We start from the raw sequence: 27,451 nt of genomic DNA on the forward strand, positions 1-27,451 counted from the left end.
ATCTGAGGTTCTGAGAAGCAGATTAATTCAGTACACTTTACATTGTTGTGGAGAAAATGTACAAGTTCCAAAACTTATACTCTCCCAAGAGAATACTCTTTCCCCCTTCCACAGTGTTCCTTTTTTCTCTCAGACCTCCTCCACAAACTTCTAACTACAGCCTTAGAGCTGTTACCCCTATGGCCCTGCTCTCTCCAGTTGCCTCCACTGGCCCTGCACACATTCTGTGTATTCACATCAAACTTGCCTTCCTGCTGGTCACCATTCCCATCCGGCAGTCCCCTGTACACACACATGGTCTCCATCTTCCCTTACGCAAGCCCAGGCCTTTGCCCCAGATGTTTCAAGTGCGTGAAAGGCCAATCATAACTTCCTTTAAAGGACCTTTAAAGTAGTATAGAAAGAGCACTGAACTTGGGACACCAAGATTCTCTTCCTACGCTCACCATGTGATCCCTGAACCTCCCAACCTCTGTGGAACAGTTTTTTGACCCATAAAATGGAGACTGGACTTGATTATATCTGAGGTTGCTTCCATCTCCAATATTCTGTGACTTCACTTACTTTCCCTGACTGAACTGTCTTGTTCATAGACACGCAGTACTTTTCCACCCTAATCTCATGCTCATCCTCTCTTAGAAAGAATTTACAACTGTAAGCCATCTTCTGTGTTGAGAATCTCTGTGGTGGGTGGTGGTTAGGGGAGGTTTAATCCCCTCCGCCCTGTGTGTACTTGTCTGCTGCCTCCACAAAGAGCAGTGTATGCTTAGGCAATAGACATGAATTTTACTGTTAGTATAAGTGACCCATATGCAGCATGTTTGTAAATCTGCTACTAGGACATAACACAGTGCATTCAAAAACAATTAAAATGCATTTTACATTCCCTGCTGTTTATAATTATCCATGTATCTGCTGCCTATATTAACATAGTTAATGTGGAGGTAATACTTGAGACAATATTAGTGCCAGAAGGAACGTTAGTAATTATCTAGTCAGTGCTATTGGTGGTGGTTTGAATAGATAGATTTTTTATTAATTTGCATGTGGTTCTGACTTACCTCTTCGTGGATAACCTGAGGCTGAGATACTTCAAACAATGTATCTATTTGCTCACATTGGGTAGAAACATCCATATTACTTCAGTTGTCCCTTCTGCTTTTAATATAAAGCATGTATTGGGTTGAAAAAATGAAGGAATAAGGAAATCCAGACAAAAGGAAAATAGTCATAGGATAATAAAACGAGCCAGAAATACCTAACACTGCACAATTGCTATAAGTGCACCACATATTTGATTCCAAGCTTCCCAGCAGCCAAAAGAGAAAGAAACATACTACTCATGACACGAAAATGTTCGAGAAAAAGACAACTTTTCCTGGTATTTGAAAGGAAGAGAAATTTCCACCATCTGTCCTCATGGAGGAGCCACTAAGTCAGTGTTGTAGACCACACCTTCGACAATATTTTACTAATACCTACAATGCTAATTTTGTTCATTTATTCAATAATCATTTATTGCATGCCTACTCTGTGCCATATATGTTTCAGTGCATTACAGTTATTGTTCTTTTTGATGCTCAAATTATCCTGTCATTGACCAGTGGACGCCTGTTGACTCCTGCATCCCTTTGACATGATTCTGTACTCTCTGTAGTCTGATAATTTTTCATGCTCTAGTATGACAAAATGTCCCAGTTTCATCTCATATATTTCCAGCTCCATAACTTAAATTGACTATTTCACTAAGGAAATCTGATTCCTTTTAGTGAAAAATGGTTTTAGAGACTACAATCTGGGCACTTGGAGTGCTTATTGTTGCTATGTTGTACTTACTTCCAAACTTCAGTTAACAGACTAGGAAATATGAATATTTTAGAAAAAGAAAAATTTTGAGTCCATACTGATATTTCCCATTTAAATAAATGATTGAGAGATTTTTAACTTATTTTATTTTATATGCATATATTTTTCTCTTACTTTGAAATTCTTAGTTCCCATTGACATGAACATAATTACTTATTTGCTTTATCTAATAAGTAGTTGTATGTATGTGTATATGTATGTATATCCATCTATATAAAATAGGAACAATACCCACTTAATGCCATTTAAGATTTCTTTGTGGTTGTTTTTTGTCTTTCAGGTGTATAATCAAATTACTTTTACTTAAAATAATTCTTCTCTATGTGGTTATATCATCAACTTGATGATAGTAATTTGTTTCAGCTTGCTTTCTAATTTTTAGATACCTATTTTCTTTTTGATTTAATTTTGTTTTTATTTTTATTTTTTTTGAATTTTTGAATTTTATTTTATTTATTTTTTATACAGCAGGTTCTTATTAGTTATCCATTTTATACATATTAGTGTATACATGTCAATCCCAATCTCCCAATTCATCACACCACCACCAACCCCCTGCCATTTCCCCCCTCGGTGTCCATACTTTGTTCTCTACATCTGTGTCTCTATTTCTGCCCTGCAAACCGGTTCATCTGTACCATTTTTCTAGGGGCGTTAATATACGATATTTGTTTTTCTCTTTCTGACTTACTTAACTCTGTATGACAGTCTCTAGATCCATCCACGTCTTTACAAATGACCCAATTTCGTTCCTTTTTATTGCTGAGTAACATTCCATTGTATATATGTACCACATATTCTTTATCCATTTGTCTGTCAGTGGACATTTAGGTTACTTCCATGACCTGGCTATTGTAAATAGTGCTGCAATGAACATTGGGGTGCATGTGTCTTTTTGAATTACGGTTTTCTCTGGTTATATGCCCAGTAGTGGGATTGCTGGGTCATATGGTAATTCTATTTTAAGTTTTTTAAGGAACTTCCATACTGTTCTCCATAGTGGCTGTATCAATTTACATTCCCATCAACAGTGTAAGAGGGTCCCCTTTTCTCCACACCCTCTCCAGCATTTGTTGATTGTAGACTTTCTGATGATGCCCATTCTTACTGGTGTGAGGTGATATCTCATTGTAGTTTTGATTTGCATTTCTCTAATAATTAGTGATGTTGAGCAGCTTTTCATGTGCCTCTTGGCCATCTGTATGTCTTCTTTGGAGAAATGTCTCTTTAGGTCTTCTGCCCATTTTTTGATTGGGTTGTTTGTTTTTTTAATATTGAGCTGCATGAGCTGTTTATATATTTTGGAGATTAATCCTTTGTCCATTGATTCGTTTGCAAATATTTTCTCCCATTCTGAGGGTTGTCTTTTCATCTTGTTTGTAGTTTCCTTTGCTTTGCAAAAGCTTTGAAGTTTCATTTGGTCCCATTTGTTTATTTTTGTTTTTATTTCCATTACTCTAGGAGGTGGATCAAAAAAGATCTTGCTGTGATTTATGTCAAAGAGTGTTCTTCCTATGTTTTCCTCTAAGAGTTTTACTGTGTCCGGTCTTACATTTAGGTCTTTAATCCATTTTGAGTTTATTTTTGTGTATGGTGTTAGGGAGTGTTCTAATTTCATTCTTTTACATGTAGCTCTCCAGTTTTCCCAGCATCACTTATTGAAGAGACTGTCTTTTCTCCATTGTATATCCTTGCCTCCTTTGTCATAGATTAGTTGACCATAGGTGCGTGGGTTTATCTCTGGGCTTTCTATCCTGTTCCACTGATCTATATTTCTGTTTTTGTGCCAGTACCATACTGTCTTGATGACTGTAGCTTTGTAGTATAGTCTGAAGTCTGGGAGCCTGATTCCTCCAGCTCCATTTTTTTCCCTCAAGACTGCTTTGGCTATTCGGGGTCTTTTGTGTCTCCATACAAATTTTAAGATTTTTATTCTAGTTCTGTAAAAAATGCCATTGGTAATTTGATAGGGATTGCATTGAATCTGTAGATTGCTTTGGGTAGTATAGTCATTTTCACAATATTGATTCTGCCAATCCAAGAACATGGTATATCTCTCCATCTGTTTGTATCATCTTTAATTTCTTTCATCAGTGTCTTATAGTTTTCTGCATACAGGTCTTTTGTCTCCCTAGGTAGGTTTATTCCTAGGTATTTTATTCTTTTTGTTGCAGTGGTAAATGGGAGTGTTTCCTTAATTTCTCTTTCAGATTTTTCATCATTAGTGTATAGGAATGCAAGAGATTTCTGTGTATCAATTTTGTATCCTGCAGCTTTACCAAATTCATTGATCAGCTCTAGTAGTTTTCTGGTGGCACCTTTAGGATTCTCTATGTATAGTATCATGTCATCTGCAAACAGTGACAGTTTTACTTCTTCTTTTCCAATGTGTATTCCTTTTATTTCCTTTTCTTCTCTGATTGCCATGGCTAGGACTTCCAGAACTATGTTGAATAATAGTGGCGAGAGTGGACATCCTTGTCTCGTTCCTGATCTTAGAGGAAATGCTTTCAGTTTTTCACCATTGAGAATGATGTTTGCTGTGGGTTTGTCGTATATGGCCTTTATTATGTTGAGGTAGGTTCCTTCTATGCCCACTTTCTGGAGAGTTTTTATCATAAATGGGTGTTGAATTTTGTCAAAAGCTTTTTCTGCATTTATTGATATGATCATATGGTTTTTATTCTTCAATTTGTTAGTTTGGTATATCACATTGATTGATTTGCATGTATTAAATAATCCTTGTATTGCTGGGATAAATCCCACTTGATAATGGTGTATGATCCTTTTAATGTGTTGTGGGATTCTGTTTGCTAGTATTTTTTTTTAAACATTTTTTTTTTTAAAGATCAAATTTATAGAGAGAATGTTTTGCTTATCTCTTTTAAATTTTATTTATTTATGGCTGTGTTCGGTCTTCGTTTCTGTGCGAGGGCTTTCTCCAGTTGTGGCAAGTGGGGGCCACTCTTCATCGCAGTGCACGGGCCTCTCACTATCACGGCCTCTCTTGTTGTGGAGCACAGGCTCCAGACGCGCAGGCTCAGTAATTGTGGCTCACGGGCCCAGCTGCTCTGCGGCATGTGGGATCTTCCGGGACCAGGGCTCGAACCCATGTCCCCTGCATTGGCAGGCGGATTCTTAACCACTGCGCCACCAGGGAAGCCCTGTTTGCTAGTATTTTGTTGAGGATTTTTGCATCTATATTCATCAGTGATATTGGTCTGTAATTTTCTTTTTTGTAGTATCTTTGTCTGGTTTTGGTGTCAGGGTGAAGGTGGCCTCATAGAATGAGTTTGGGGGTTCCTTCCTCTGCAATTTTTGGAAGAGTTTGAGAAGGATGGGTGTTAGATCTTCTCTATATGTTTGATAGAATTCACCTGTGAAGCTATCTGGTCCTGGACTTTTGTTTGTTGGAAGATTTTTAATCACACTTTCAATTTCATTACTTGTGATTGGTCTGTTCATATTTTCTATTTCTTCCTGGTTCAGTCTTGGAAGGTTATACCTTTCTGAGAATTTGTCCACTTCTTCCAGGTTGTCCATTTTATTGGCATAAGTTTGCTTGTAGTAGTCTCTTAGGATGCTTTGTATTTCTGTGGTGTCTGTTGTAACTTCTCGTTTTTCATTTCTAATTTTATTGATTTGAGTCCTCTCCTCTTTTTCTTGATCAGTCTGGCTAATGGTTTATCAATTTTGTTTATCTTCTCAAAGAACCACCTTTTGGTTTTATTGATCTTTGCTATTTTCTTTGTTTCTATTTCATTTATTTCTGCTCTGATCTTTATGATTTCTTTCCTTCTACTAACTTTGGGTTTTGTTTGTTCTTTCTCTAGTTCCTTTAGTTGTAAAGTTAGATAGTTTATTTGAGATTTTTCATGTTTGTTGAGGCTTGTATTGCTATAAAATTCCCTCTTAGAACTGCTTTTGCTGCATCCCATAGGTTTTGGATTGTCGTGTTTTCGTGGTAATTTGTCTCCAGGTATTTTTTTATTTCCTCTTTGATTTCCTCAGTGATCTCTTGGTTATTTACTAATGTATTGTTTAGCCTCCATGTATTTGTGTTCTTTATGTTTTTTCCCCTGTAATTGATTTCTAATCTCATAGCATTGTGGTCAGAAAGATGCTTGATATGATTTCAATTTTCTTAAATTTACTGAGGCTTGATTTGTGACCCAAGATGTGATCTATCCTGGAGAATGTTCTGTGTGCACTTGAGAAGAAAGTGTAATCTGTTTTTGGATGGAATGTCCTATAAATATCAATTAAATCTGTGTGGCCTATTGTGTCATTTAAAGCTTGTGTTTCCTTATTAATTATCTGTTTGGATGATCTGTCCATTGGTGTAAGTGAGGTGTTAAAGTCCCCCACTATTTTTGTGTTACTATTTCCTCTTTTATAGCTGTTAGCAGTTGCCTTATGTATTGAGGTGCTCCTATATTGGGTGCATATATATTTATATTTGTTATATCTTCTTCTTGGATTGATCCCTTGATCATTATGGAGTGTCCTTCCCTGTCTCTTGTAACATTCTTTATTTTAAAGTCTATTTTATCTGATATGAGTATTGCTACTGCAGCTTTCTTTTGATTTCCATTTGCATAGAATATCTTTTTCCATCCCCTCACTTTCTGTATGTGTCCCTAGGTCTGAAGTGGGTCTCTTGTAGACAGCATATATATGGGTCTTGTTTTTGTATCCATTCAGCAAGCCTGTGTCTTTTGGTTGGAGCATTTAATCCATTCACGTTTAAGGTAATTATCAGTATGTATGTTCCTATTACCATTTTCTTAATTGTTATGGGTTTGTTTTTGTAGGTCCTTTTCTTCTTTGTGTTTCCTGCCTAGAGAAGTTCCTTTAGCATTTGTTGTAGAGCTGGTTTGGTGGTACTGAATTCTCTTAGCTTTTGCTTGTCTGTAAAGCTTTTGATTTCTCCGTCGAATCTGAATGAGATCCTTGCTGGGTAGAGTAATCTTGGTTGTAGATTCTTCCCTTTCTTCACTTTAAATATATCATGCCACTCCCTTCTGGCTTGTAGAGTTTCTGCTGAGAAATCAGTTGTTAACCTTATGGGAGTTCCCTTGTATGTTATTTGTCGATTTTCCCTTGCTGCTTTCAGTAATTTTTCTTTGTCTTTAATTTTTGCCAATTTGATTACTATGCGTCTTGGTGTGTTTCTCCTTGGGTTTATCCTGCCTGGGACTCTCTGCACTTCCTGGATTTGGCTGGCTATTTCCTTTCCCATGTCAGGGAAGTTTTTGACTATAATCTCTTCAGATATTTTCTCGGGTCCTTTCTCTCTCTCTCTTCTCCTTCTGGGACCCCTATAATGTGAATGTTGGTGCGTTTAATGTTGTCCCAGAGGTCTCTTAGGCTGTCTTCATTTCTTTTCATTCTTTTTTTCTTTATCCTGTTCCACAGCTGTGAATTCCACCATTCTGTCTTCCAGGTCACTTATCTGTTCTTCTTTTTTTTTTTTTTAATTTTTTTTTTCTGTTCTTCTGCCTCAGTTATTCTGCTATTGATTCCTTCTAGTGTATTTTTTTTTCAATATTTAACTTTTTTCTACTTTAAATTTATTTATTTTTATTTATTTATTTATGGCTGTGTTGGGTCTTCGTTTCTGTGCGAGGGCTTTCTCTAGTTGCGGCAAGTGGGGACCACTCTTCATCGCGGTGCGCGGGCCTCTCACCATCGCGGCCTCTCTTGTTGCGGAGCACAGGCTCCAGACGCGCAGGCTCAGTAATTGTGGCTCACGGGCCCAGTTGCTCCGTGGCATGTGGGATCTTCCCAGACCAGGGCTCGAACCCGTGTCCCCTGCATTGGCAGGCAGATTCTCAACCACTGCGCCACCAGGGAAGCCCCCTTCCAGTGTATTTTTGATTTCAGTTATTGTATTGTTCATCTCTGTTTGTTCTTTAACTCTTCTAGGTGTTTGTTTGTTTGTTTTTTAATTCTTCTAGGTCTTTGTTAAACATTTCTTGCATCTTCTCGATCTTTGCCTCCATTCTTTTTCTGAGGTCCCGGATCATCTTCACTATCATTATTCTGAATTCTTTTTCTGGAAGGTTGCCTATCTCCACTTCATTTAGGTACTTTTCTGGGGTTTTATCTTGTTCCTTCATCTGGCATATAGCCCTCTGCCTTTTCATCTTGTCTGTCTTTCTGTGAATGTGGTTTTTGTTCCACAGGCTGCAGGATTGTAGTTCTTCTTGCTTCTGCTGTCTGCCCTCTGGTGGATCACCAATATTTTTTTTTTTGGAGTGTCTAATCTACTATATTTTTAATTTTATAATTGCATTTTAATCTCTAGAATTCTATTTGGGTTTTTAAAATATATTCTCCATTTCTCCTTTCATTTTGTTTATGTTCTGTTTTATATCTTTGAGCATATTTATAATAGTTGTTTTAAAGTCCTCATGTGCCAATTATATTATTTCTGTTATTTCTGTATTTTTTTTCTATTTTTTGGCTGTGCTGCACAGGATGCAGGATCCCAATTCCCTGACCAGGGATCAAACCTGTGCCCCCTGCAGTGGATGTGCGGTGTCCTAACCTCTGGACCGCCAGGGAAGTCCCACTGTATGTTTTTATTGAATTTTTAAAGTGTATTGTTATAGATCTTATTTCTTGCTTCTTTGTATGCCTGGTAATTTTTTATTGATGATGGACATTTTGAATTTTATGTTGTTGAGTGCTGGCTCTTGTTGTATTCCTTTAACGAACATTGTGTTTTGTTCTGGAATGCAGTTAAGTTTTTTGTGGATCAGTCTGATCCTTTTAAGGCTTAGTTTTAAGCATTATTAGGGAAAGTCCAGAGTAGTTTCTAGTCTAGGGTTTATTTAGTCCCATTTTTTTATGAGAATTGTATCCAATGTCCTGTATATTATGAGGTCTCTCCACTCTGGCTGGTGGAAACACAAAGTATTCCCAACCCTGTGTGAACTCCAGGAAATGTTCAGCTACTGCCTACCAGTGGTTATTTCTTTCACTTCAAATAGTTTCCTCTCACATGCCTAGATCAATACTCAGAAAAAGACTGAGAGGATCCCCTGCAGATTTCCAAAGCACTCTCTTTCTTGGTATCTCCATCTTCTTCATTACTCTGCCTCACAAATTTGTTTGCCTGATGTCCCTAAACTCCAATCTATTCTCCTTACCTTAGCAAGACTTCTAGGCTCTCTTTGGGTTTCCCTCCTTGTGCTGTGGCCTGGGAACTGCCTTCAAGCAGTAACTTGGGATCAATTATTGTCACTGAAAGGATATATTTATTTATTTATATTTCACTTTATATCTGTCAGTCAGTTGTAGGTTCACCTCATTTGTTTTCCAAAGTCCTGTGAAATCTGTTATCCAATATCTGGTAAGAGTTGTTTTGTGTATTTTGTCTGGTTTTCGAGGTGTTTACAGCAGGAGGGCAATTCCAATAGCAGTTAATTCTTCATGAACAGAAGCAGAAGTTGTACCAACTACAAAACAAATTTTTAAAAGACAGTAATTGTAGGACTAGTTTTCCAATAGCCAGAAATAATGTGTAGAAGAATAGGGTAGATTTTTGTGGAAAGATATGGGGACTGTTGAGAGTTGTGAACCTGTAAATGACCATCTTGCTCTTTGGAACAGTGTAGTTGATGCAGTGTCTGTTTTGCTGATCCTAATCACCGGGCAGGATTCTGTCAAATAAATTGTAAGCCCTACCATTTCATCTTCTTGGGCCTGCTGCTGTCTGTGGACTAGACAGTTTACCTCTGTAGACTTTGGTGGGGGCGGGAATTGCTCTTGGAGGAGCCTGGCAGACCTTTCTCTTTGTGCCTTGGATTCTGTATGTATCTTATGGTCAAATGCCTCACTATTATCCACTCTGACACACTACTTCCCATCCACTTTCCCAATCACTCAATACTTTTTGAAATCATTCAACTCTGTCCTCTCAATAACTAAGTCATTCATTGTTTCACCACTTCTTCATGTGTGAATCTCTGTAAGTGTGTGCTAATGTTGGAATTGAATGCCTGCCCCGTGGAGGAGCCTAGTATCATGGTTTATAAAGTTCCTATACTGAATATCCATGGACTGGAGGGGTGCCTAGCATTCAAAGTTCCATGCCAGTGAGTTCAGTCTGTCCAAGATGACCTTTAGAATGTACTCAGAAATTTATGTTCAGCTGGACAGTTCTATCATGTTCACAGAATCTCCCAAAGATGATTTGGGCTTAAGGTTGTTAGCCCTTCTGAGATCCACAGTGTTGACCAGGGTTTCCCTACCTTAGCATTACTGACATTTGGGGCTGGATAAGTCTTTGTTATTTGGACCATTCTGTGAATTGTAGGATGTTTAACAGCATCCCTGGCCTCTACCTACCACATGTCAGTAGCACCTTCCTCTCAGTTTTGACAACCACAATGTCTCCAGACACTGCCAAATGTCCTCTGGAGGTGCAAAATTGCCCCAGTTGAGAGTAACTGATATAGACATACTGTTGTGGGCCACATTCCAGAGAACCCATAGATGTGAAGCTCTGAGAACTAAACATGAAGAAACCTAACAGGCCATTGGTGTCTTCTTGGGGTGAGGTCAGTCCAGGGTGTCTGCCCCATGCAGGGTATTAACTGGGAGGACATTGACCTTGCAGTTAAACTCCTGAATTTGAGTCCCGCCTCTGCATATTTGGAGCAAGATTCTCCGCTTTTCTGCTCTTCAGTTTTCTTATGTGAAAACGAGGAGATGTCTTGTTTACCTCACATGACACAGTTGTGAGAACAAAATGAGGTTTTATGTATATACACACACACATCTATATGATGTAAGGATACACAAACAGGGACTTAATAATGGTTTAAATGTAACTGTACTTATTTGCGAGTATGATTAAAAGGGCAATATAGGAAAAATATATTTTTCAATCCATCATAGAGTATAGTCCTCCCTGTGGCTTCCAATATTGCTCTATGCTAGAAAGCACAATAGGGGATGTCTAACTTTTAAGAAAAAGAAAAAAATTATCTTTTTAGCAATTAAATTTTCAACTAAATTAAGATGCAAATAGTCAGATTTTTATATTTACTTCTTAATTTTGCATTCAGTAATCTGATCAGACTTCACAAGAATTTAAATGTCTTGACAGGAGGTAGTGGCTTTTAGTTCTCTTGGGATTTCATTGTAATGAGCCTGGTAAATAATTCAGGAAGATATGAGAGGCCAATATATGGGCAGCCCCTGGTGCTATATTGTTCATATCTAAGCATGCAGAATCCAAAGATGGCATTCTACACCAGTCACTATTGTTCTGGCTTAAACACAAGTCCTGTATTCAGTGGCTATTGGAATAATAATAATTGATTTTTTTCCTCTTCCAAGTTTCCTCCACAATAAAAGAAAACTGTGCTAAGCTGTTTCAGAAACACAAAGCAGAAGTGGCATCCTTTTTTAAATTCCCACTGGTAAAATTTCAAATCTGTTTCTCTGTTACAGGATAGATTGCTTTAAAGTATTGGGGACATGTCTGCCTTTTCTGCTGGAGTTAATTTAAGCCTCTCTACTTTTGAGCATTTGTACTTTTGTTCTGCAAGGTAGAGCTTTTTTTTAGATCACAGTATTCATATTGCAATCATCTTCTGAGAGAAATAACACCATGCTCTGGCCACTCGCTCACTCTGTGGGAATTCTTAGAACCCTCAGTTTCTCTCCCTATTACCTGAGTAGCCTATCCCACTTCTAGTAGTCTAACAGTTTAAAAATAAACAAACAGAAAACTCTTGGCAAAGGGCTTGCATAACTTTTTGAGATCCCAGCTGACTGGGCATAGAATGTTCCTCCCCTCACTGAGCTAACAGGAGTGAACAGGACCAACCAACAGACAATGTATGCAGACAGCATGGGGCACCTGAGCCTACCACCACCCAGGATCAGACAGAGCTTACTCCCTAAGTTGCATAAAGAGATCTTGGAAGGGCAGGGGGGTTTCCACTAGGGAAGAAAGGAAGATGTGTTCACATATTGAAACTAAAAATTTTTTTTTTTAATAAATTTATTTATTTATTTTTGGCTGTGTTGGGTCTTCGTTTCTGTGCGAGGGCTTTCTCTAGTTGCGGCAAGCGGGAGCCACTCTTCATCACGGTGCGCGGGCCTTTCACTGTCGCGGCCTCTCTTGTTGCAGAGCACAGGCTCCAGACGCGCAGGCTCAGTAGTTGTGGCTCACGGGCCTAGTTGCTCCGCGGCATGTGGGATCTTCCCAGACCAGGGCTCGAACCCGTGTCCCCTGCACTGGCAGGCAGATTCTCAGCCACTGCGCCACCAGGGAAGCCCGAAACTGAAATTTTTGTAGTGCTGGACCATAAAGGGGATCAGAAGAGGGACTGTAGAGCTGTATATCTATAAATTGTTAGGTGTGCTTTGTCTTTGTTTTTAAAGTGTTGTTTATTAAAGAGGTTTTGAAATATATTTATTTAAATATATACTATATTTTAAACCTTGGTTATATATAATAATGTATATAACTACATACAATAAAAATATATAGTTAAAATGTGTAAAATATTTTAAAACTTCTGTAATAAGCCATTTACATATATGTGTGTGTTTGTGTTTATTTGTGTGTGTTATATATAAATAACATTTTTTTGTTAACAGGTTTAATTGCTTTCTTCTCCTTTGAGACCTGTGTGGGAGTACTTGGAGCAGCGACTGCCATCTGGTGGCAAGCCAGAATCATCGCAGTGTGTGACTTAATGGTTACTAAGATGCCCACTCTTGACTTACATGGTCTTCACTGGCAGCAGGGGACCCAGAGAGCCTGGAGGGTGTCTGATGAAGGAGCTTTAGTGAAATAACTCTCCGCTTCCACCTGAATGGATTGTTCGTCCCAGATTCTGCCCCAGGAGCCAGCTTCAAAATGGCACCTCTGAAGAAAAGATTGGAGTTGCTCTTCTGTTTTACTCAAAGATCTTCTGGTTATCTACTGGTGGGTGACCAAGACTGTGAATAAGCACATACCAAGAGAGGCATATGATGACATGGAGCCTGAAATAAACTGCTCTGAATTGTGTGACGGTTTTCCTGGCCAGGAGCTGGAGCGGAGACCCCTTCATGATCTCTGCAGGACAACAATTGTAAGTCAGCAGCCATGGGGTGTCAGGGCTGCTTAGATGTACACGTTGTTGTTATTATTGTTGATGATGGTAGTGGTGGTGGAGGGGGGAGAAGTACGAGGAGGAAATGCTTATGCAGGACATGTATGTCCCAGCTCTGGAGGTGATGGGGGCAGTTCATGTTTGATCTATAGAAGAGCCTTCGTTCCTAACAGCTTCTCTTCATTCTGTTCTCAGACCTCTTCCTGCCACAGCAGTAAGACCATTTCTTCATTATCTCCTGCCCTCTTGGGTGTTGTTTGGACTTTCCTCAGCTGTGGACTTCTGCTGATAGCCTTCTTTCTTGGCTTCACAATCCGCTGCAGGAAGAACAGGTAAGCAGCCCCATGCCTAGTTTCTCATATCTCGTTGCCTGAAACATGAAACCCAGAGTGTTAGTGTCATTTTGGCACCACGAGCTGCTGGCTGGTATCAGCAAAGCTTGTGTCCTACTGTGGCATTAAACTATGTGAGAAGCTGTCCCTGAAGGAGGCCTGGCCTCGCAGTACAATTCCTTCTTGAGAAGGAGAAAGGTCTGGCCCACTCTTGCGCTAACTACTATAAGGATATCCAAAGAAGAGAATGAAGAGTCTCTCCTCATAAAGGATGGTGAGATCTTTCCGAGAAGATGAGGTATTTGTATTAAAAATAGAGAGCACGTAGAGAAATATTCCAAAGCAACATTAAAGTTTATGGCAGCACGATTGGAACCAGTCCGGGTAAGCTAAGGTTTCTGTAAAAATAGTGAAGCCCCACTACCTGGCTATTCTGCTAGACAGTTGTGACTGGTTGGAAAGTCACTGGCTCATCCAGGTAAGGGCGTATGGCACCCAGGACTGACAAAAGAAACAAAGTGATGGCTTTTTTCTGAAGGGACTTGCAGAATCTTTCCTTCACTGGTATCCAGTCCTTCCCTCAAGGCCCACCCCATCTCTCCCACTCTGTGCCATCCTCCTGCCCCAGCTATCCCAGGCTCCCTCCTGAGAAGCCCTGCTCCAGCCTTCTCTCCCTGGTCTGCAGGTGATTTCTGGACAGAGCCCATGTCAGATTTCAACAACCCCCTCAGAGAGGCCAAACTCGCCTGTCCCCACAGCAGCCTGACACTTTGTGGTGATCAAGTGTATTATGCTCTGTTGCCTGGGTTTGGCACTCAGATGAGGGTCAGTCAGTTGGATTTGTCTGCAGGCATTTTGGGGTGCCACTGGCCATCTGAGGCTTGGAGGACATGGAACTGTTAGGCAGCAGTGGCTTGATCTGCTGGGTCAACCTCAGCATGGCATTGAGGCGTGGCACTTGGCCCTGGGTGCACCCCTGAAGCTTCCCCAGCCACTTTTCATTCTGTTCCTCAAATACACTAAGCCCACTCCCATCTTAAGGCCTTTGATTTACTGTCACTTTACTGTTCCCACTGCCTGACAGTCTTCTCCAGATCGTCCCATGACTAGTTCCTTCTCATCTGATAGGTCTTGGCTCAAATGTCATCTCTTCAGGGAGGATTTCCCTGATCATCCTATCTAAGGTAGCCTCTCTACAGAATGGCCACCCAGCCCCCTACGTCTCATGCCATATCCCATCACCCTGTTTTATTTTCTTCATAGCAAGTATCACTCTCTGATAGTACCATATTTATTGATTTACCTGTTTATTGTCTGCATCCCCCACCAGAATGTAAAGTCTGTGAACACAAGGACCTTGTCTCTCATGCTCACCACTGTCTCCAGCATTTAGAACAGACTGGAACATAATAAGTGCTCAGTAAATATGTTTTCAGTGATCCTGGGAGTAAGGAGATTTGAATCCCAACAGTAGCTGCTGCCAAGAAAATGACTAGGGAAAATCACATATTTCAAGGTTAGAAAACTATGGAGTATACTGTTTTCAGTTACAACACATTTCTGTAATGCAAGTTAGTACCCAATTGGCAAATAAGAAAATAACATCATTGGTTCATATGTAATTTTTTCCCCAACTAGTCAATAGTTTAAAGCATCCAGGGGCAAGCTTTCTTACAGTTAAAGAAGGAAGCCTTAAGCTAAGAATATTGTGATAGCAGCGCAAGCAGTAGCTGGTTTAATGGCTTCAAGAACTGGTATTCTACCTACAATGTGATGCTATCTGATGAAGTTGCAGGAGTAGATGAAGACATGAAGAAGACATTTCCCTCGTATTTAAAAACAATTGATTGCTGAAGAAAACACAGATCCAAATTAGATTTTGATGACAATGTTATCTATTGGAGGTGAATGCCCTTAAGGACCTATGTCTTGCAGATTTAAGGCTGTAAAAATCAGCTGTGATCCTGGGTACAAGTGGTAGTGGATATTTACTGAGTACTAGTATTTTAATTGAGATAATTATTATTTTTTATTAGTATTCTGGTTACAAAGTTAAATGTGTTTCATATGTTATGGCCCCACACTATTTTTCCCATAACCCATTATTTTTATCATAACCCATTATTTTTATCCACAATTTTGTAGAATGCGAGGTTTTTTTAAAAGCATTTATATGTCTGAACACTTGTAAACGGTGTTATAGTAGAAGCACCTATATTTGTTTCATTCTACTAAAGATTTTGTTGCCTGTCTTGCTTTCAGTGGGAGCATGACTTGGCATAAAAAATAACATATTAAGAGGCACTGTGAATAAAAACACATTTTGCAGTTAAGTAGCTTACAAGGTCAGACAAGGAAACATAAAATAACCCAGTTTCAAAAGTGCTTTCTTAAATAGTAAAATTTGTTCAAAGGTGCAGCATCAGAGTTAGATGCCTCATTTCACTCCAGTTTTGTGGTCTCTAAATTTGTGACTGTGACTCTGTGTGTGCACACACATGCATGTGTGTGCCAGAGTAAGAAAAACATTTTAATAAAATAAAAATAATGTAGCAATGTTCAAGTTCAGTCACCAATACTGCATTTTTGATAACATTTTAAAATGTAGTCTACAAGAGAAAATCAGTAAAGATACAGAAGACTTGAACAACTCCATCAACCAACTTGACCTAATTGGCATTTGTATAATCCTACACCCAACAACAGCAGAATACACATTCTTTTCAAGTACACACAGAACATTTACCAAGATAGATCGTCTTCTGGGCCATAGAGAAGATCTTATTAAATTTAAAAGGATTCAAATTATACAAAGTATGTTCTCTGACCAGAATGAAATTAAATTAGAAATCCGTAACAGAGAGATCTCTGGAAAATTCTGAAATATTTGGAAACTAAATAGAACACTTTAAAATAACCCATGGTCAAAGAAGAAATCAGAAGGGAAACTAGAAAGTATTTTCAACTGAATGAGGGTGAAAACACAATATATCAAAAATTTTTGGATGCCATTAAAGCCAGTACTTCAGGGGAAATTAGAGCACTACACTACATATTATAAAGAAGAAAGATCCACCTTACAAAACAGAAAACAAGAGCAGCTGAGTCCCCAAATAAGCAGAAGAAAGGAATAATAAAAATCAGAGTGGAAACTGATAAAATGAAAAACAGAAAAGCAACAGAAAAAAACAGAAAAACCAAAAACTTTATGAAGATCAATAAGATTGACCAACTTCTAGACCAAGTGACCAGGAAAAAAAAAAGAGAATATATAACTACCCAAGTAAGGAAGAGAGAGCTGTCATCACTAAAGATTCTATAAATATTAGAAGGAAAATAAGTTAATATCATGAACAACTTTGGTAGGCAGTCTCTAAAATGTTCTCCAATAAGTCCTACCTCCTGGTAGTCACAATATTGTGAAATCTCTTCTCCTTGAGTATGGGCTGGACTGACTGATTTGCTTATTAGTCACTTGGGATAAGGTTACAAAAAGACTATGGCTTCCAACTTGGATCCCTCTCACTCTTTCACTCACTCACTCTGAGGGATGCCACCTTCCATTTTGTGAGCTGCCCTGCGGAGAGGCCCACATGGCCAGGAGATGATGTTTCCAGTCTGTGGCCATCAAGGACCTGAGGCTTATTAACAGCCATGTCAGTGAGCTTCAAAATAGATCTTGAGTCCTGCTAAGAGCAGTGTGAATACACTTGGAAGCAGATTTTCCCCCAGTCGAGCCTTGGAGGACTGCAGCCATGGCTCACCAAGGGGTATACTTGTGAGAGACCCTGAGCCAGAGGCACCCTGCTAAACTGTGCCTGTATTGTAGAAATATTACTAGTTCTACACAAACTCTTCTAAGAAACTGAAAATAAGGAAGCACTTCCTAACTTATTCTAATGAGTTAGGAAACAAAGAATTTAGAAGAGAAAAAAACTATAGGCTCATGAACATAGATCCAAAATTCTAAACAAAATTTTAACAAATTGAGTACAACCAATATCAAAAGGATAATTCATCATGACAAAGTGAAGTTTATTCCAGGAATGCAAAGTTGTTTTAACATCCATATATCAATCAATATAATACACCATGTTTACCAACTAAAAAAGAAAACCATATGATCATCTTAATAGGCATAGAAAGAGCATTTGACAATGTCAAGGTTCAACATCCATTTCTGATAAAATCTCAACAAAGTAAAATAGAAAAGAACTCCCTCAACTTAACTCCCTACCATTTTTAATGGTAGAAGACTAAATGCTTTCCCATTGTGACCAGAAGCAAGATGTCTGCTCTCACCAGTTCTATTCAACAGTGAAGGTTTTAGCCAATGCAAAGAGAAATAAAAGTCACCTAACTTAGAAAGGAAGAACTAAAATGGCTTACCTTCAGGTTACCCGATCATCTGTATAGAAAATTCAATGGAATCTATTTTTTTAAAAAACAATTAGGGGCTTCCCTGGTGGCGCAGTGGTTGAGAGTCTGCCTGCGAATGCAGGGGACATGGGTTCGAGCCCTGGTCTGGGAAGATCCCACATGCCGCGGAGCAACTAGGCCCGTGAGCCACAACTACTGAGCCTGCGCGTCTGGAGCCTGTGTTCTGCAACAAGAGAGGCCGCGATAGTGAGAGGCCCGCGCACAGCGATGAAGAGTGGCCCCCACTTGCCACAACTAGAGAAAGCCCTCGCACAGAAATGAAGACCCAACACAGCCAAAAATAAATAAATAAATTAATAAAAAAAAAAAAACAATTAGAACTAATAAATTAGTTTAACAAGATTGCAGGGTACAAGATCAATGTACAAAACTCAACTGTATTTCTATATAGTAAAAACAACTGAAAAGTGAAATTAAAAGTAATGCCATTTACAGTAGCATAAAAAATATGAAATATTTAGGGATAAATCTAACAAACAATGTGAAATACTTGTGCACTGAAAACTACAAAACATTGCTGAGAGATATTAAAGAAATTCTAAATAAATGGAGACATATTGTGTTCATGGGTTAGAAGACTCAATATTGTTAATTCTCCCCTTATTGATCTATAGACTAAACCCAATCACAATCACAATTCAGCTGGCCTTTTTTTGTATAAATTGACAAGCTGGTTCTACGATTCACATGGAAATATGAAGCACCTAGAAAAGCCAAAACAACTTTAAAGAAGAATAAAGTTGGAGGACTAGGACCACCTGATTTCAAGATGTTACAAAGCTACAGTAATGAAGACAGTTTGGTATTGGGTAAAGAACAGATAGAATCCAGAAATAAACCTATGCATATATGGGAAACTGCTTTTCAACAAAGGTGCAAAGGCAATTCAGTGGAGAAGGGACAGTCAGTCTTTTCAACAAATGGTGCTGGAACAATTGGATACCCATATGCAGAAATGAACTTTGATCTACATCTTGCGCCATATTTAGAAATTAACTGAAAATGGATCATAGACCTATCTATTAAATCTAAAAAAATCTGAAACTGTAAAATTTCTCAAAGAAAACATAGGATAACAATTTTTTGACCTTATAATAAGCAAAGATTTATTAGGTACAACAATAAAAGTAAAATCCATAAAACAAAGCATTGGTGAGTTGAACTTCATCAAAATTAGAAACATCTTCTCTTCTAAAGAGAAACTTAAGAAAATGAAAAGAAAACCACATACTGGAAGAAAATATCTGCAAGTCATGTATCTGATAAACAACTTGTATCCAGAATATATAAATAATACTAAAAATTGATAATAAAAGAAGCAATCCAACAACAACAAAAAAATGAGTGAAAGGTTTGAACAGACACTTCACCAGAGAAGATATATGGATAGCAAATAAACATGTGAAAAGATAGTCAACACCATTCATCATAGGGAAATGCATATTAAAACCACAATGAAATACCACTACACACCTATTAGAATGGTTGAAATTTTAAAAGACTGGCTAAATTGGCATATACTGCTGGTGGGAATGTAATATGGTACAACCACTTTGGAAAACAGTCTGAACGTTTCTTTAAAAGTTCAATATACGGCTACAATATGATCCAGTCATTCTGCTCTTAGGTTTTTACCCAGAGAAATTAAACTATATGTATACCATACTTGTATACCATGTTCGTAACAACTTTATTTGTAATAGCCAAAAACTGGAAATAACAAATATCCATCAACAAGTGAATGGATGAACGAATTTTGGTATATCCATACAATGAAATACTACTCAACATTAAAATAATTATTAATATTTGGAACAACATGGATGGATATCAAAATAATTATGCTGAGTGAAGGAAGACAGGCAAAAAAGATTGTATACTATATAATACCAATTATACAAATTCTAGAAAATTAATCTATTGTTAACTAATCTGTAGTGATAGAGATCAAATGAATGGTTGCCTGCAGGTGGCGGGTAACACAGAAGAGCAGGAAGGAGGGATGACCAAGGGGCATGTGGAAACTTTTGGGGGTGATGGTTCATTACCTTGAATGTGGCAAATATTTCACAGGTATATACATATATCAAAACTTAATAAATCATATAATCTTCAAAAATCATACAGTTTATTGTATGTCAGTTACACTCAATAAAGCTATTGAAAATGTAGTCCATAAACATTCTTATTTTTCTGAGAAGGTTCTCATGAGTGAAAAAGTATACCATATTTGGTGTCCTTTTCCAAAGGGCCCTGCTAGGTGACCTAAAACCCATCTGTTAAGTGTGCTAGGTATTATTGACTGATATGGGGGAATGCACTCTTTTTTCCTAGATTCCTCATGCAGTTTAATAAGGACCAAATTAACTCTTGGAGCAAAGTAGACCTTTCATGTCGAAAGGGAGGCTCTCCTGGTGCCTCCTCTGAAATGCACAAAACAAGGGCAATGTCATAAGTTTTGCATGAAGCTAAACTTGTTCAATTAAAGGACTATCTTTTATTCTAAGACCTTATCTCACTGTCATTTGTGATAATGATTTAGATGGTAGTTATTTACATATTGTTACTTCTCAGAATTGAAAGTAGCATTCCCACAATAATCCCCAGTATCTGGGGTTTTACTACCTGGGAAATCAAAAAGTTTGAGTAATAAGAATTGTGTAGGGGGGCTTCCCTGGTGGCTCAGTGGTTAAGAATCTGCCTGCCAATTCAGGGGACACGGGTTCGAGCCCTGGTCCAGGAAGATCCCACATGCCACGGAGCAACTAAGCCCGTGCACCACAACTACTGAGCCTGTGCTCTAGAGCCTGTGAGCCACAACTACCAAGCCCACGTGCCGCAGCTGCTGAAGCCTGCATGCCTAGAGCCTGTGCTTCACAGCAAGAGAAGCCACCACAATGAGAAGCCCACGCACCGCAACGAAGAATAGCCCCCACTCACCACCACAGAGAAAGCCTGCACACAGCAACGAAGACCCAATGCAGCCAAAAATAAATAAATAAATTAATTAATTAATTTTAAAAAAAAAGAATTGTGTAGGGTATGAGATTTTGCCCTACTTATAAGTTAACAACTTAGCCTGTTACTATTTTATGCTGGCAAAAGACACAAGACTCTTGGGTCAGAAACAAAGTACTTCATTACTCATGGTAGAAAGCAGTAGTCAGAGCTTCATGTTGGGTTTGTGCTGGTTCCCATGCCATCAGTCCCATGGGGATGATGCAGGGCCCATGACGGATGATACTTGCACACACAGGGGGTTACCATTAAAGGAAAGGAACCTAAGCCTGGGGAATTCATCACTTTTATAGTGAGTCGTAACAAGCCTATTCTTTGTCTGGGGGGTGGGGTATGTTACCTCATCCCTCAAGGTTGCTCACTGCAAACATAGCCCTGAGAAATGGTCTAGTTAAGGAGCAGTCAGGGCCTTGCCTGTGGCCATACCCAGCAAGAATGTATTTCTGTGGTGCCAGTTGTAACTTCTCATTTTTCGTTTCTGATTTTATTGATTTGGGCCCTCTCTCCTTTTTTCTTGATGAGTCTGGCTGAAGGTTTATCAATTTTGTTTGTCTTTTCAAAGAACGAGCTGTTAGTTCCATTGATCTTTTCTATTGTTTTTCAGTCCGTATTTCATTTATTTCTGCTATGATCTTTATGATTTTTTTTCCTTCTACTAACTTTGGGTTTTGTTTTTTCTTCTTTAAGTATGAGGTTAGGTTGTTTATTGGAGATTTTTTTGTTGTTTCCTAAAGTAGCTTGCATCACTATAAACTTCCCTCTTAGAACTGCTTTTTCTGCATCCCATAGTTTTTGGATTGTTGTGCTTTTATTTTCTTTTGTCTTCAGGTTTTTAAAAAATTTCTTCTTTGATTTCTTCAGTGATCCTTTGGTTGTTTAGTAGCATATTGTTTAGACTCCACATGTTTATGTTTTTTGCAGTTATTTTCTTGTAATTGATTTCTAGTCTCATAGTATTGTGGTCAGAAAAGATGCTTGATATGATTTCAGTTTTCTTAAATTTCCTGAGACTTGTTTTGTGGCCTAGCAAATGATCTATCCTGGAAAATATTCCATGTGCACTTGAAAAGAATGTGTATTCTGCTGCTTTGGGATGGAATGTTTTATTATATATATAAATATAAAGTTTTTTATATGTGCTTCTATGTTGAGCACATATGTATTTATAATTGCTATATCTTCTTGGATCAATCCCTTAATTATTATGTAATGACCTCCTTTGTTCTTGCTACAGTTTTTGTTTTAAAGTCTATTTTGTCTCATATGAGTATTGCTGCCCCAGCTTTTGTTTGATTTCCATTTGCATGGAATATTCTTTTTTCCATCCCCTTGCTTTTAGTTTTGTGTGTCTTTAGATCTGAAGTGAGTCTCTTGTAGGCAGCATATATATGGGTGGTGTTTTTGTATCCATTCAGCCAGTCTATGTCTTTTGATTGGATCATTTTTTTTAAACATCTTTATTGGAGTGTAATTGCTTTACAATATTGTGTTAGTTTCTGCTTTATAACAAAGTGAATCAGCTACACATATACATATATCCCCATACCTCCTCCCTCTTGCATCTCCCTCCCACCCTCCCTATCCCACCCCTCTAGGTGGACGCAAAGCACCAAGCTGATCTCCCTGTGCTGTGTGGCTTGATTGGATCATTTAGTCCATTTTCCTTTAAAGTATTGATAGGTATGTACTTATTGCCATTTTGTTAACTGTTTTGGGGATTTTTTTAGTTCTTTTTTGTTCCTTTTTTCTTTTGTTCTCTTCCCTTTTGATTTGAAGACTATCTTTAGTGTTATGTTTGGATTTCTTTCCCTTTTTGAGAAGACCATATATATTATGATTCCATTTATTAAAATGCTTAGAATAGACAAATCTATATAGACAAAGTATATTAGTGGTTACCTATGGCTGGGGAAAAGCAAATTAATACTATGAGATATACACCAAATGACTTAAATTTTTAAAGATAATGTTAAGATAAAGATGCGAAGCTGTGAAATTCTTATCTGCTCATGGTGAGAGTGCAAATTGGTACAACCACTTTGGAAAGTGATTTGGTATATCTTCTTTTTTTTCCTGTGAAAATTTTTTTTCTCCCAGGTTTATTGAGATATAATTGACATATAACACTATATAAGTTTAAGGTGTACAGCATTATGACTTGTTACATACATCATGAAATGATTATCACAGTAAGTTTAGTGACCATCCATCATCTTGTAGAGATACAAAATTAAAGAAATAGAAAAAAAACTTTTTCCTTGTGATGAGAACTCTTAGGAGTCACTCTATTAACAACTTTCATATGTAACATACAGCAGTGTTAATTATATTTACCATGTTGTACATTACATCCCTAGTACTTATTTTTCTTATATGGCATATTTTCTAAAATTAACAATTCATATACCTTGTGATCCAGCAAATCCACTTCTGAATTATTCCCATGAGAAATGTATGCACATTTATACCAAAAGTTGTATAAAGAATATTCACACTAGCATTATTTGTAGTCACCCCAACTGTCCTTTAATAGTAAAAGGAATAAATAAGTTATGGTACATTCTTGCAATGAAATACTATTCAACAATGAAAATGAACAAGTTATAGTTAACACCCAGAAACATGGCCAAATCTCACAAACAAATTTTAAAAGCTAGCCACAAAAGAACATGTACTATATGCTTCCCCTTAAATACAGTTTAAAAGCAGGCATAACTAAAGTATAGTGTTAAAAGTCAAGCTAGTGAAAAAAAAAAGTCAAGATAGTGGTGCACCTTTAGGGAGGAAGGAAAGGGTAATAATTATGAGTGGAGGTTTTGAGGTATTGAAATGTTCTTTTTCTTGATTTGGATGATAGTTACATAGATGTTTTCCTTGTAATAATTCACTGAGCTAAACATTTATAATTTGTGCACTTAAAAAATACCTTTCCTTGTCCACGATTATTTTTTTAAAAAGTCAACCTGGGCTTCCCTGGTGGCGCAGTGGTTGAGAATCTGCCTGCCAATGCAGGGGACACGGGTTCGAGCCCTGGTCTGGGAAGATCCCACATGCCACGGAGCAACTGGGCCCGTGAGCCACAATTACTGAGCCTGCGCGTCTGGAGCCTGTGCTCCGCAACAAGAGAGGCCGCGATGGTGAGAGGCCCGCGCACCGCGATGAAGAGTGGTCCCCACTTGCCGCAACTAGAGAAAGCCCTCGCACAGAAACGAAGACTCAACACAGTCATAAATAAATAAATAAAAAAGAACGTGAATTTCTTTAAAAAAAAAAAAAAAAAAAAGTCAACCTGTCAGGGATCTATAAGTGTAGAAGTCATGAATAGGAAGTGGCGATGTCTTCAGGAGACCGCTGAACATGAGGACGGAGAGTCAGCTTCTAAATACTTTCCTTACATAATGCCAGATGTCCACGTGTTCACCTGCTTCACCATAATAGCCTTTCTTACTTTGATCAAATTCCTGCATCAGGATTTGTTCTTAAATTTCCTGTTCCCTTTGCTTTCGTAAATGTAGCTGAGCATCAAATTTTCACTTAATTTGGATGTTAACAAGGTTAGACAGTAATCTGACATTAATCAGTTGCTGATCCTATTCTATTCCTTCTTCCATCTCTGTCCCACTAAAGAGCTTGGTTTCTGGGGGGAGGGAAGTTTTCAGACAGTAGACATATTTCAGGCATTTTGAACTTTGCCATGATCAATGGAGGAAGATGCTATTCCCGTGTGCGTGCGTGCGTGTGTGTGTGTGTGTGTGTGTGTGTTAGGAGGAGGTGGTGATCAGGATGCTAATCTATGCACAGTGACCTTTGTTTCTATCTGACTGAGCAGATGTAGGAATTAATCATTGTCACTCCTGGATGCTGTGGCTGCAGCTGTCCCCCACTGCCTTCCTGTCCCTGATAGATTTATTAGTGCATTTTGTTTGCTGGAAAACATGCCTCAGCAGAGAAGAACTGGCAAATTAGAGAAGCTTATCTGTGAATATAATTTTCTAGGAACATGTTTTTCCTGCACATCGTACTTATATACTCTAAACTCTTTAAAAGAAGAAAGAGAGAAAAGAAAAACAAGCTGGTAATGTTGTGTATGTAATATCTGAACAGTTATGTCTCATCCTGAGAAATTTCACAGTGGACCAGTAACATTACTGTATAGCCTAGGATTGCAAAGAACTGATTGTCTTCTAACCTCTATACCCTTCTTCTTTTTGTATCTGCCCCCCCACCCATTAACTTTCAACTATCAGTTTGGTCCCACCCCTGGAATCTGGGCATAGTTTGGCTGTAGGCACAAGAAAATAAGTGGTCTAAATTAGTACTAAATTCATATTATAGCAGGCCCCACTAACAACTTTCAGACTATAACTAACACTCTCTGGACCCCAGGCATCCCCACTGTGTAGATATCCCTGCAGCCTCACCAAATCCAACCCATGCCAATATTGACACCACTCTGGATGGAAATCAAAGTAGCCACACCGTTTTGGATGTTGGGAGTCAGCTCCAGAATGCAGTATAAATTTCCTAGATCTGGCCTATCTATTTACTTTTTTAAAAAAAATTTTGGGGCTTCCCTGGTGGCGCAGTGGTTGAGAATCTGCCTGCCAATGCAGGGGACACGGGTTCGAGCCCTGGTCTGGGAAGATCCCACATGCCGCGGAGCAGCTGGGCCCGTGAGCCACAACTATTGAGCCTGAGCGTCTGGAGCCTCTGCTCCGCAACAAGAGAGGCCGCGATAGTGAGAGGCCCGCGCACCGCGATGAAGAGTGGCCCCCACTCGCCGCAACTGGAGAAAGCCCTCACACAGAAACGAAGACCCGACACAGCCAAAAATAAACATAATAAATAAATAATAAATAAAAAATTTAAAAAAAAATTTTTATTGGGGTATAATTGATTTACAATGTTGTGTTAGTTTCAGGTTACAGCAAAGTGAATCTGTTATACAAATACATATATACACTCTTTTTTAGATTCTTTTCCCATATAGGCCATTACGGAGTATTGAGTAGAGTTCCTTGTGCTATACAGTAGGTCCTTATTAGTTATCTATTTTATATATGGTAGTGTGTATGCATCAATCCCAGTCTTCCTTCCCACTCCCTGGTAACCATAAGTTTATTTTCTTTTTCTTTTTTTTTAACAAATTTATTTATTTTATTTTTGGCTGCGTTGGGTCTTCATTGTTGCTCGCGGGCTTTCTCTAGTTGCAGCAAGCAGGGGCTACTCTTGTTGCAGTGCGCAGGCTTCTCATGGCGGTGGCTTCTCTTGTTGCGGAGCATGGGCTCTAGGCACGCGAGCTTCAGTAGTTGTGGCACACAGGCTCAGTAGTTGTGGCTCACGGGCTCTAGAGCACGGCTCAGTAGTTGTGGCGCATGGGCTTAGTTGCTCCACAGCATGTGGGATCTTCCTGGACCAGGGCTTGAACCCGTGTCCCCTGCACTGGCAGGCGGATTCTTAACCACTGTGCCACCAGGGAAGCCCCCGTAAGTTTATTTTCTATATCTGTAAATCTATTTTGGTTTTGTAGATAAGTTCATTTGTAGTCTTTTTTTAGATTCCACATATAAATGCTATCATATATTTGTCTTTCTCTGTCGACTTATTTCACTCAGTATGAGAATCTCTGGGTCCATCCATGTTGCTGCAAATGGCATTATTTTTTTCTTTTTTATGGCTGAGTAATATTCCATTGTGTATATGTACCACATCTTCTTTATCCATTCCTCTGTTGATGGACATTTAGGTTGTGTCCATGTCCTGGCTATTGTGAATAGCACTGCAATGAACACTCTGGTGCATGTATCTTTTTGAATTACGGTTTTCTCTGGATGACCTATCTATTTTCATTTTCCCCCTCTCTCTTATCAAATCAACATGCCCTAGGGCAGAGGCCAGAGGGGAGCAGCCAGTGTCTATTTAGAGTCTGTTCATTCCTTTCCTGGTGGCATACTGCCTGCTAGAATCCTAGACCTCTCCCTTAGATACCTACACTAGCCTGTAGTATAACCTCCCTTTCTGGTACAACCCCTCATTCACTGGGTCCTCTGCTAATTTTCTGTACTTCCTGACCCTGCTTGGCAGACTTTGATTCTCACTCATAGTTCACTATTTTGTTGACTCTTTCTTTTTTTTTTTTAATTTTTTTTGAAGTCTTTATTGAATTTGTTACAACATTGCTTCTGTTTTATATTTTGGTTTTTTGTCCGTGAGGCATGTGGGATCTCAGCTCCCTGACCAGGGATTGAACCCACACCCCCTGCACTGGAAGGCGAAGTCTTAACCACTGGACTCCCAGGGAAGTCCCTTGTTGACTCTTTCTTCGGTATTTCTCTTCCTCAAAGTGATGTCCTGGTTTTACTTTTTTTTTTAATTTTTTTAATTGAAATATAGTTGGTTCACAATGTTGTACCAAGATCTCCTGGTTTTAGACATCCTTGCATGTTCAATCCCTAAATTACCACTGCTTCTTCTTCCTTTCATGCTCCCATTATCTGGTTTGTGTGTGTTAATCCTATGAGTCTGCCTAGACTCCTGAATTCTGGTCTAACCTCTTTGGCCACCATTTGAGCCCCAATTCTGACCATCTTTCTGTTTCTGATAGTGATACCAAGCACCTTATTAGGAGAAGACAGGTTAATCCTCTGGATATCAACTTTAGTATTTGGT

At 38.7% G+C, this 27,451-nt stretch overlaps 1 protein-coding gene across 2 annotated transcripts in view; it reads left to right on the plus strand.

The window, feature by feature from the left end:
• The window catches only part of GPR156 (G protein-coupled receptor 156), an 89,547-nt gene that overhangs the window by 15,975 nt on the left and 46,121 nt on the right, over positions 1-27,451 (plus strand). For both annotated transcript variants that reach the window (XM_059922147.1, XM_059922146.1), the window contains exons 2-3: positions 12,493-12,971; positions 13,188-13,324. In XM_059922147.1, the coding sequence (XP_059778130.1) occupies positions 12,876-12,971; positions 13,188-13,324 (233 nt within the window). In that variant the 5' untranslated portion in view covers positions 12,493-12,875. The remainder of the gene's footprint in view (positions 1-12,492; positions 12,972-13,187; positions 13,325-27,451) is intronic.

Source organism: Balaenoptera ricei, chromosome 4 (genome assembly GCF_028023285.1).
Source record: "Balaenoptera ricei isolate mBalRic1 chromosome 4, mBalRic1.hap2, whole genome shotgun sequence".
Lineage (NCBI taxonomy): Eukaryota > Metazoa > Chordata > Mammalia > Artiodactyla > Balaenopteridae > Balaenoptera > Balaenoptera ricei.